The 12,184-nt window shown below is 38.8% G+C and overlaps 1 protein-coding gene across 1 annotated transcript; it reads left to right on the plus strand.

Annotated features, from left to right (window-relative positions):
* Window positions 1-561: 561 nt before the first annotated feature.
* Window positions 562-6,388, plus strand: drg1 (developmentally regulated GTP binding protein 1). Its single transcript, XM_010789223.1, has 9 exons — window positions 562-759; window positions 1,594-1,717; window positions 1,847-2,022; window positions 2,119-2,188; window positions 2,503-2,672; window positions 3,400-3,530; window positions 4,765-4,932; window positions 5,090-5,212; window positions 6,037-6,388. Exons 1-9 carry the CDS (start codon window positions 721-723, stop codon window positions 6,134-6,136), a joined length of 1,101 nt encoding a protein of 366 aa, XP_010787525.1. The 5' UTR covers window positions 562-720; the 3' UTR covers window positions 6,137-6,388.
* Window positions 6,389-12,184: the final 5,796 nt, after the last annotated feature.

Raw genomic sequence — 12,184 nt, forward strand, 5'->3', positions numbered from 1 at the left:
TTTTCAGGGTACATTTTGCACTGGGTGATAATATGTAAGTATCCTAATGTACACTATGAAAGGCTGACCATCAGAGAGAACAATACCACAATGTGAAAATATTTGAGTACTAGATCCTAAATGTAAATTCTACTTAAGTACCTTAGTGTTATCAGCATAACATACTTGAAGTGGTACCTATCAAAAATAGAAGTAGAAACGTTCAATGCAGAAAAATACAGCTAAACTCACTCAACTCAAAACCAATGTTATTTTTAGTACCTTGTTTGGTTCAGTACCTTGTTAATATTGTTTAATTGTGTGTTGCAGCATTGTATTACACTGAACAAGGAGACTTTGTTTTTCTAATTGATAGAAAAGTTTATAATCTTATCAATAGTTTCCATGTCAAGGAACCTAATGACTTAATCAATGCAGAATTGTAATACTACACTGGACAGGTAGGTATCATCCTTTTTAACTGGATTTCTTTCTTTAAAAAAAAAAATTCAATTCATTTCCATTTTTCGCTCCTAGTTACTCTGTCCTGTGAGTCAACGCTGCGGGCAGATTGACAGGCCTCAGTCATCGCGAGATTTCCCTCGAAGAGGCGCACAGTGGCTCTTTCGTGGTGCGGCCCCGTGTGTGCATGCTAAAGAACATCTAACTTTGCCAAACTCCACGTACAATCTTTCCAATTTCTTTCGGTAACGTTGGTGGAACACAGGAACATCCGCCATCATGAGTATACTTATCAAAATAGCGGAGATCGAAGCCGAGGTAAGATATTAATAGACAGCCGGTGAATCAGTCACGTTTTAGCTGCACGCTAACGGCTAGGTAGCTAACTAGCTGTTAGCGCTGTAACCACACAGCTAACACAGCTGGGCCACGTATATTTAAGTAACTTATATTTCTAGCACACCATTACTTGAAAGTTAAGAGTGTGTACGAAAAAGTAGTTATACTTGTTCACTTTAAATATATTCATAACCAGTTGTAATAAGTTATAGGGTATTGCTACATTAGGTCAGTAACGTGGATACAGTCACTGCTCCATATTGTGTTTGAACGACTTGTGACCAACCGGCTAACTTTACATATATAAATATATATATTAGGCTATAGGCTAATGGGGTTCCACCACAGAGATAATACAAAATGGTTTAACTGAGAAAATTGTGATATAGAGAGGATAAGTAAAGAAAAACCTCCAATTCAAACATATTCCAATTGTTCTCAGTCACCATTGTCATTTCTACCAGCTGGTTGATTTAGAGTTTACCCTTTATTTGTATCTTAAAAACAATCATCGGTTGACTATAGGAACAAGTCAACTGTTTTGGAATATTTTAGTAAGTAAGTCCTCTTCATGGTTATGGTTATTATAAAGTATCCTGCTTATGGACTTCCAAGGTATGCGATTGTCCCCCCTAAATATGTAATGTATAGTTCTTCACAAGTTATTGTTTTTCTCTAGTTGTGTATTATTTAGTTTCTTTTGACTGTTGCTAGTAAAAACTGTCAGAACATACTGCACAGTCCACTTACTACATGACTCACTGCCATTTAAACAACAAGTATAACATCTGATGCTGGTATTGTTAACTGTAGATGGCCAGGACGCAGAGGAACAAGGCCACAGCTCACCACTTGGGTCTGCTCAAAGCAAAGATTGCCAAACTGAGGAGGGAGCTCATCACCCCAAAAGGAGGTGGAGGTGGTGCAGCAGGAGAAGGTAAGACCACACGCTTACAGTTTCGATAGGTTTGTTACATACATGCCTATAAGCCTTTTCTGCCATTTAAAACATAACATTGAATGTGTAGTTGATTTGAATTGGGTATTCTTTTACTTTTTCTTTCAGGCTTTGATGTTGCGAAGACCGGTGATGCCCGTATTGGCTTCGTTGGTTTTCCCTCAGTGGGGAAGTCAACCCTTCTAAGCAACCTGGCAGGTGTGTACTCTGAGGTCGCTGCCTACGAGTTTACCACTCTTACCACGGTACCTGGAGTCATTCGTTACAAAGGAGCCAAAATTCAGGTACAAGAAAGTCCTGTTTGTTTAGTACCTACATTAGAGTTTTCAGTGTGGTATGTTTTCAGTGGGTTTTAACTTTCTTTCCTATTCCCTTTTTAGCTCTTGGATCTCCCAGGAATCATTGAGGGGGCCAAGGATGGCAAGGGTAGAGGCCGACAGGTCATTGCAGGTAAAGATGTGATCAGTGGGGTTCTGCTAAGACACGTTTCCATTAACGAAATATGATAAGAGGTGCATCTTTGCCCGGTTCAAACAACAACATTTTGAATGCTTCTAGGTTCATTCATTGTATTTATGGTTTTCATTATAAAACATGGTAATTTGATGTGTAGTAGTAACACATTTTAACAGGGAATTTATTATTTTTGGTTCTGTTTTTTTCTTTAATAAATGTCCATATTTTTTTCATTTCAACAACAGAAGCGGTGAGTCTTTTATCCTCTCTGTCTAACTAATATCTTCTCCCTCCTTCCTGTGTTTTAGTGGCTCGAACTTGCAACCTAATCCTGATAGTGCTCGATGTGTTGAAGCCTCTTGGTCATAAGAAGCTAATAGAAAAAGAGCTGGAGGGCTTTGGCATCCGACTTAACAAGCAACCACCCAACATTGGCTACAAGAGGAAGGACAAAGGAGGCATCAACTTCACCTCTACAGTATGTCTCACACGGAGTAACAGCAATTTAAATACAGAAGTGAAAGCTTCTCACAGTTTCCACAAATTCTCTAAAATGAAGAGTGTAATGGTCATAAGGGTTTTTAGTTGACTTTAGTAAAGTGTCTGTGTGACAGTGTTTTAAATGCTGGTCCTTTAATTGTCCTTCAACCAATTGAGCTGAAAAAGTGAAATTATCATGAAAAGGACCACCACTCTATACCTCAATGGTCTGTGAAAGGATCTCCCTCAATATAGCGCTTATTCTGGCATGCAGGATTTTAGTTGTCGGGGATATCTGTAGATGATTGTCGGTCTGTTTTGATAGTGGTCATTTTTCAGGCATCCCATTAGTTTAAACAAACATGTGAAAGCCTTTTAATACTGTGTGTTTGTATAGATGAGTTATTTGAAGGTTGGCACTGATTTGCAGAATCAAATGCAGACAACACGTTTTTACATAAGATGTGTATCACCTTGGTAACAAGCAATGAAACCCTTTAAAATGTCGCTCTCTGGTGGACATGTATGAGAGTACACTTAACTAAATTGCTCATGCACATTTATTCTTCTGTCCTGCAAAATATCAGCATTTCCTTAGCATTTGGTAACCATCAGCCTCATGTTATTTGACTGATAGATTTCCATTATAAATTATTTCTTTATTAATTTCATATTAAATCACTGTATTGTGTTGACATCATGCCTGTCATCCCCTCTCTCATCAGTGTGTCCAAACGGAGCTGGATCAAGATACTGTTAAGAGTATCCTGGCAGAGTACAAGATCTTCAACGCCGACATCACTCTGCGCAGCGACTCCACAGCTGATGACCTCATTGATGTGGTGGAGGGAAATCGGTAAGCTGCTGAAGAGCTAGAGTGGGCCTTTCTTAGTCATTTCCCGTGGGTGTGGCTTCTGGGAATCATAAATGTCATTTAATTCACACTGCAGATGCATATGAAAATGCTATTTTTGGGTTCCAATCACATATTTTAGTCCACTGACACATTTTTTTCATTATATGTATATTGCAAAAAGCTGTAGGACTTCCATTACTCGATGAAAAAATCTGCAAATATGTTAAAATTAAGCAGATGGATAATGTAGGGTGTGGCTTGTGCAGCGGGTCTAACTCCTGTATACTGGAAAAAGACCTCATGTCCCAAGACTGTCTTTCTACATTTTATTGAAAGGCACCAGACGACAGCCTAACCTTCCTGCAATTGTAATGAAACGGAGCATCCACAGGGTCTCTCCTGCGTAAATGCTCTCTGCGCCTTGCCAGGGTAAAGACCTGAACAAAAGGGAGAGCATAATGCATTAATATTGCAGTGGGATAAATAAAAATCTTAGAATATGTAGCGGCTATTTTTTCATTCTCTAAAATATTACAACCGGAAGAAAGACAATATCTCACATGTGCATTTGTAGAGAAACAAAGCATTGTCTACATGCTCTATTAGCATAACTGCTCTCTGTGTCTCACACAATGGACAGTCATAAAATGCTCCATTCTAACTAACATGGTCCCAGCAGTACACTACTACCTTTAAGGATACACAGCATTAATACCACCGGATTAACAGATTCACATTTAATATTGAATACAATTTTATTTACAAATATTGGTACATTCACATTACACGTCTTAATTAACTTAGTGTTACAAATGTAGCAGAAACACAAAGTCAATGCAAAGAACATGCTGTACAAGATGGGAAAAAATGTCCTCTGAAGGACATGCACATGAATTCTACATATAAAGATTCTCCCATATAAATACATTAACATCATTTTGGGAAGCATGGAAAATAGGAATATAACACAAGAAGGTTCAACATGCACCTGAAGAAAATCAATAAATGCAAAAAAGATTTTACTGAATTTTGTATATCATATTCACTAACACGACCAGATAATGCAGTAAACGATTAACAGCTGTTTGCAATTGTTGTAATTTTTTGTTTGCTGTATTTAATAAAATACATCTGTTTAAGCCGACACCACCATGGTGAAACCACTTGATGTATGTTTGCTCACCAAGCAGAGATTTAATGGACGGCAGCCACTTACGGTCTCTTGTCTCAACAGGGTCTACGTCCCATGCATTTATGTGCTCAACAAAATCGATCAGATCTCCATCGAGGAGCTGGACATCATCTACAAGGTGCCTCACTGTGTGCCCATCTCTGCTCACAGCCGCTGGAACTTCGATGACTTGCTGGAGAAGATGTGGGACTACCTAAAGCTTGTTCGCATGTAAGTGATGTTTCAACAGTCCCCACTAGGGGGTGTGCATGGAGGTGGAAGAGAGTTGGGGATATAAATGGTGCATGATGAGCCTACTGTATGTTAGATATAACATGTTGTTGATTCAGGCTGGAAGATTTGACTGAGATCACGTGTTCCTTTGCAGCTACACGAAGCCCAAAGGTCAGCTTCCTGATTACACGTCTCCTGTCGTGCTCCCTGATGAACACACTACTGTCGAGGACTTCTGCTTGAAGATTCACAAAAGCCTCATGAAGGAACTCAAGTAGTAAGTACTATCTATTGGCTTTCATTTTTCTTGCACACCGCTCCCTACAGAACTGCTGCCCAAGCACATGTTGGAGATATTAAAGGGAGGAATAGCTATTCAGTTATCAGACATCTGGTGTCATTTTAAAGTTATATGGACAGAATATAAATAGGTGTATCCACAAAAAGCTATCTTCGTACCTGGCATTGTTTATTTGTATTCATTTACACATGAATTAGAGCTGTAACATCATTAAAAAGTATGTGTTTGTTTCTTTTCTTTACCTTTTTATGGAAAGATGACAATGTTGAGGCAGAAGGCTCCTGTAATATTTTGTATCTGCTTTATTTCATATTCCTTCTTGCTAAGATGTGTTGATGTAATTAAACCAGAAGGAGAAGTGGGCAACAAAGGTTTAAAACAACAAAGTCACTTTAATCACTGCCATTGCCCTGTTTACGGTGAGGTTGTCCAGATAAGCATTAATTCAAGAGCCTGGATTAGGATCTGAGATGATGGGTTGCACCACCTTCTCCAAATGGAAGAGCTAAAACCATCAATCAGTCGGTTTGTTAGTGCTGCCGAGCATTACCTGTCCTCCAGGGAATAAATGGGTCAAACAGTGACACCCACGATTAGAAAGCCTTTGTAACTGAAGGATTGCATTGCACCCTGTACCTTATTTTATACTCCAGAACCATTCTGTAGCACAGAAAAAATGTATAGTACCTATTTAACCAAAAAAAATTTGATTTGGATTATCACATGACACTGATCCTGTTTTACATGTCTTAAAGGAATAATTCATGTCAAATGATAATATAATTGTGTCTTTCTTTTAGTGCCCTTGTGTGGGGAGCATCGGTGAAACACAACCCTCAAAAGGTGGGCCGAGAGCACGTGATGATCGATGAAGACGTTATTCAGCTGGTGAAAAAGTAAAAGGAGTCAAAGTCCCTGCATGGCCTGTGTATCACTAAGAGTTCTGTTCAGTTTCTCAGTAAATCACTAAAAATATCTATCGGAGCATCAGCGTCGTGCGGTTATTTTTGCCGTGATTCAAAAGACCTAAATGTAAGTTTCCCATATAGAAGATCCCACAGTACTTGACACCATGAATAGTTCATATTGAATATTGGTTAAGGCTTGCATTGAAATAAAATACAAATCTCTTTAATAAAAACATTAAGAAGTGTTGCTGTTTCATTCTTGCCCAACATTTACCTTTTTTGTTCAGCTTTATATTCAATAAAATGTTGCACACCTCCTGCCTTACATCATGGCTAAGTTCCAAACGCATATATTTATTTTATAGTATGTACAGCATTGCCTTTACACCATACTGTTACATGCAGAATTCATTACATGAGGACATACTACCTTTTCATATCACTTCCGCTCAAACATTTGACCCTTTTTCTTATATATTTGCTGCACAATGGCTACTGGCTTGCATACTCTAAAATGTGATCGTAAGCAGGAGAACAACCTGGTAATTTCCACATATTGCATTTTAACTTTCTTAATATTTTTCTGACATACTACATTGTATGTAACTGTCAGTGTTGAAGCTTTATTCACAAAATGTTTTCGGCAATCTTGCCTTCATCGGGATGGTCCAATGTATTCATCAAGTGTAGCCGGGCACAGTTTTTCTCTCTTTTGAAATCAATAAGATCTAATGTGCTGCATGCAGTCTGCTGCAGAAGCGTCACAGAAATGTTGCATCATTGAATCCTGTGCTCATCACAGTATCATGGTCTCCTTCAGAAACGCATTCAGTAACAGCGTAACCGCGGCCATTTCAGTGAGGCTGGGAGAACAGAAGTCATTTAAAAGCCCTGTCCTGCTAAGTGATTTAGGTGACATTGATGATGGAGGCAGTTATTCAGGTTGCCGGACCCCCCCTCTCTCTGGAGGGGACGGCCACTCAGGTTAATCAGTTCGTTCACTCAGTCGCAGTCTGGGGATATCATACCCCAGCTGTTCACAACTAACAAGCCTCCACAGAGTAAAATAAAGAGCATTTCATCAGAGCTGGGAGCCCTTCTGGAAGCTTGCATTATCTGATGTCGATATGTTGCATGAAGTGTAGCGGCCATTTTGTGTCTGAGCACTTCATACCTGCCAGTGATTCAGTGGATGGTGCCAGTGAGTACCTAAGTATATAGACTATAGTAGTATGATAAAGGCAGAAGGAAATTTAAAGAAGAAACACTTGAAGCAAGAAGATGGATACAATTCAGCTTATGTTTCCAAAATCTATACAGATGTGATACTGGCATTTATTCAGCTGCTTCTGTTTAAACTAAACAACCCTTGCATTTATCTTATACAACACATACAAATGTGTCCAACATGAAAACCTAGGCGTGCAAATATATAAAAAATAAAAGATTGGGGGAAATCCCAAAAATATAAATATTATATTATGTCTACATTTACAAAAACAATATGTAATCATTACATTTGCAGTTGCTCATTACAATTTTCTCAATGTTATTTCAATGTCTCCATTGTAATAATTCACCTTTGCATTTGAGAAGAAACTGCTTTACGAGAACACACAAAGAAAATGTCCCCGCTAATAAATAAGAATACATTTAATCATAAGAAGGGCTATTAATAACGTCCATAAATTACTGCTTACTCTGTGTCTGATGAAAAACACTGTTATTCTGGGTGTTCAACAAGGTCTTAGACATGCAACAGGATTCATGTTCATAGATATGAAAGAAATCCTGACAATATACTCACAACATTTGCTACAATGCAAGACAAGGCAAGTTTATTTATATAGCACCTTTCAAGACAAGGCAATTCAAAGTGCTTTACAAAAATGAGATACATTAAGAGCATTAAGAAACATATTATAAGATTGCCTTTAAAAACACAAATTTAAAAGCAAAGATATCAAATGGCACCTACAACACTATAATGGTCAACGATGATGCTATCGAGTGTATTCGATGTTATCAATGTTTCTTAAAGAGAGTATGGCCACTTTGGTAGGAAAAGCTGCAGTGGTTGAGGGTATTCCATTCCTGTCCCGTAGCAGAAGGACCAACCCTCCTCAGACACACCATCTCTCCCCCAACCCCCTTTTACCCTGTAAATTATGGCAGCACTTTAGCTAATGAAAGAGTTGAAGACCAGGCACTAATAAAAGCCATTAAGTGAATAAAGCACTTCCCCTCTAACAAAATTAAAGAATCTACCCATTTGGAGAGGGAGGACTTTGAATTAATATTTATGAAATGCGGAACCGGCGGCCCCCCCAAAACACCCCAGCCACGTCCAATCCCAGCCTGAACAAGTCCTCCTTGCCAATGCACCTATCCCAAGAGAACATGGTCAACCCCTCCTTGCTTGAAGGAGGGGCAGGAGAGGAGGACTTGAAGGGTGCTGAGGACGCAGCCAGGACAGTCTGTCTGCAGTTGAGCAAGCTTGAAGACCCCAAGACGCAGCTCGCATCTCAGAGTCTCCTTCCTCAGCCCTCAGCCCTCAGCGCGCTGCACCTCACACCGACTTTGGGACCAGAAGATGGAAAGGTGGGTTTCTTAGATAGAGCAGCTGGAGGTTTTCAGTAAGATAAAAAGTACGTTTTGACTAGTTTATTATTTATAGTGTTGTATTTGTAATTTGTTGGGTTTTGACCCTTAGTCAAACTAAAGATTTGTTATACTTTGCTTTAAATCTGAATCTTTTAATGTTAAAGATCAAGAACAGTTGAACATTCTATAGTCAAATTAAGAGTCAGATTCTGAGATGCATGAGTTTGAAGTGCAACTTCTTTAAAACAGTGATAGTGATGATTCATTTCAATTTTTGAGGAAAGAAAAACACTCCAAAAACAAGGTAAGAATCCATAATTATGTCTCACAATCATCAATGCATTAAAAACATCACGCCATCCCATCAGTCACACTGCATCCCTTTGAAACATCCTCATTGTTCTGAAAAACAGAGGTCTGTTTCACTGCCGTCGCCCACCATTTTCACCCAAAGAACTCCCATTTTCGTGCCATTTGGTCAACTAACAAACGCAGGGTTTCACTTTGGTGCATCCATATGCTTTGTGGTGTAATTTCATCACACAAAGTGGTTCAGTTGCCAGAGCTCTAAGTTGATTATCGCACCATGGCTTCTCATTTTAGTAAAAGGTCCCTGGGGAGCTGAAAGAGACACAAGAGAAGGTAACAAGATTGTTAAAGCTTTTGGAGAAACAGATGTCTCTTAGCTTGATGGTATCATGAATCTTGACATTGCACTCAGGGGCCGTTAACATAGTTAGGACTAAATTGGCAGAAGGGCTTGTGTCTTTACTCTAAGAAGTCAGCAAACGTCTTCAAATGGACAACAGTAGTATAGCTATAACTATCATTCTTGAGTCCATTGGTATCTCTGGCCACCAAGTCTCAGGTTTTAGTCAATTAAATGTAACATTTCAAAGGCTGGACTCCATAAGATGTTGCGTTTCCCAACAAGTCACCGACAAATTACCCAAACTCGGTTTCCATTGATCAGTTGAATAGTACCCAACAGACTGATGGAAAACTAATTTGATTTAGCCACCATTCCTCAGGCCTGCTGTAAATCTTTTCCAGAAAATGTTAAATATTTGAACGTTTCTATCATTAAATTGTGATACTTTGTAGATTTTTTTACAATCGTGTTTCTTTGAGTTGGGCGCGACGGGCGGGAGGGTGTGGTTTGTCGCAGTTCGTGCGCAGGAAGGGTGTAGCCCTTTTTTCCGCAGTGAGTTTGACCTGTGACTAATCTTTTTCACACTGCAGATTATTTTAACTGCAACTGTGTAACTATCCTTTTCTAATCATTGGTGAGATTTGTCTTTTTTAACAATATAGCCATTAGCATGGATCTCCGCCCTCACACCTTTGGACTTTTTCAAACTGTTGGACTGAAGGTACAAATCCAGCCATGGGATTGTCCTTCAAATGCAAGAAACTACTTTGACGATGATGTGTTTTAAGAGTTTTAATACTTGATGCATTGGTTGACTAAAAAGTTATATTACGTTTCACTGTTTTTCTCCACTTTATGGTAAGCCAAACGACAAAGCGTTCGTGTTCCTCGGATGCCTTTGAGCGGGATCACCTCTGATCTATGTTGGGTTTTCTGTCTCTGCCCAGGACCCCATTGTGCTTGATCTAACCATGCAGTGTATCTTCTGTCCATGGTTCTGCCAAGCACCTTGGAGGCTTGTGAGCACTCTCGGCAATTTAAAAAACTCAGATTTTAATTTTGAAGTCAGAAATGTAACGCTCAATTTTTTGAATTTGTGTACGAATAAACTGAACTCTAAAATCAAGCAATAAAACATAGATATTTGGAGAGAATCAAGACTATAAAGTATGTTTAAAAAGGACTACCGTTATTTGAGAAGTTTGTTTTATTCTTAACCCTGTTGTTTTCTCTCATGATGTATTCCATATGTACAACCAATAAAGAACATTTTAGCATCCTGTGTGTTTAATTGGAATTTTTTTTTTTATGTTGAATAAAAGTCAACATTGGATATAAAAAATATATACAAAGTGGGCCTCAAAGAATTTATAGCATTCATATAAATAAAACTGTCATTTTCTAAAAGCCGGTTGGTGTATAACATGGCAGATTTGTGGTAACGGATCAATTACTGTAAGTGCTCTGTGGCTTTCAATAATGGCTAATCATTTCAGACAGTTGAGGTCATATATTAAAACAACGGCACTCTGTTAAGACTGCGGACACATCACCGATCTGTAAATCAAACCATGTGATATAGACGCTCGTATGTTTCGTAGACTGAGTTTATGTTCTTGAAATGTTGATAGAAATCATGTTAGCTTTGCTCCTATATAGTGCTATAGTGTCTATGTTCTCCCATAAGTCAAGTCACAACTAGTACATTCAAACAATAAATGTAAAATTATAAAACCAGACTCATCCTTTCTTTATGACTCTTATTTCTTAATGATTCCGGTCTTTGTGCACTGCAGGCGTCATGACTACATACACTGATGAATATTGCTTCAAGACTTTTAAACTTGATTCTCTGTTAGAGTGTCCATTAAAGCGATGAAGTAGACAGATTTCTCTTGTCATGTTGTACAGGGGCAAAGAGCTCTATCCTGGAGACATATTTATTCATGCATTTCTCATATCAAACATTATCCCTGAAAAACGTGACTGTCCTTTTTTGGAAGTTCAGCAGTGTGTGCCAGTTAAAATAAATATAGTCTATTTTTGGATTTGCTTTATGTGTATGGGATTGCACTCTCCCTGCGGATGAGTTCATGTCATTCCTAAATTGTATATAGGGGAGAGTGGGGTAAGTTGAGACATTATTAGTTATGCTGTCCTCTAAGCAAGGAGAAATGACACATAGTACAAATGAAAACACACACCTATAATTCAGGATGTCTCCTATCAATGGCAATGATAATAATTCATATTTGATCAAGGGCAGTGAAAATATTACTTCTTAAAAAAGAAGTGTTACCCTGTAGCGAGTAACACTGTCTCCCTGCATCCAAGGAGACACCAGAGGTGGTGGTCTCATTGGATGCAGAGAAAGCGTTCGACAGGGTGGAGTGGGGCTTTCTATTTGAGGTCCTTAAGAGGTTCAGCCTCGGATCCAAATTTGTGTCGTGGATAGCATTGTTATACTCTTCACCCAAGGCTTCAGTGAATACTAACGGGATAAGTTCTCAATATTTTACACTAGATAGAGGTACTCGCCAGGGTTGCCCTCTAAGCCCGTTACTATTCGCCATGGAAATCGAACCCCTATCAATTGCGCTTAAATCGGCCAGCTTTACACAAGGAATTACCAGATATGGCTCTGAACACATACTCTCGTTATACGCTGACGATTTACTATTGTTCATTTCTAACCCTATATCTACCATTCCTCAGATAATAGATCTGGTGCAAGCTAAACTTTTCCAAGAGTGAGTGTTTCCCCCGTAAATGACCTGGCCCTTC

The sequence above is a fragment of the Notothenia coriiceps genome, unplaced genomic scaffold (genome assembly GCF_000735185.1).
Source record: "Notothenia coriiceps isolate Sejong01 unplaced genomic scaffold, NC01 NC01_scaffold00032679, whole genome shotgun sequence".
NCBI classification, from domain to species: Eukaryota; Metazoa; Chordata; class Actinopteri; order Perciformes; family Nototheniidae; genus Notothenia; species Notothenia coriiceps.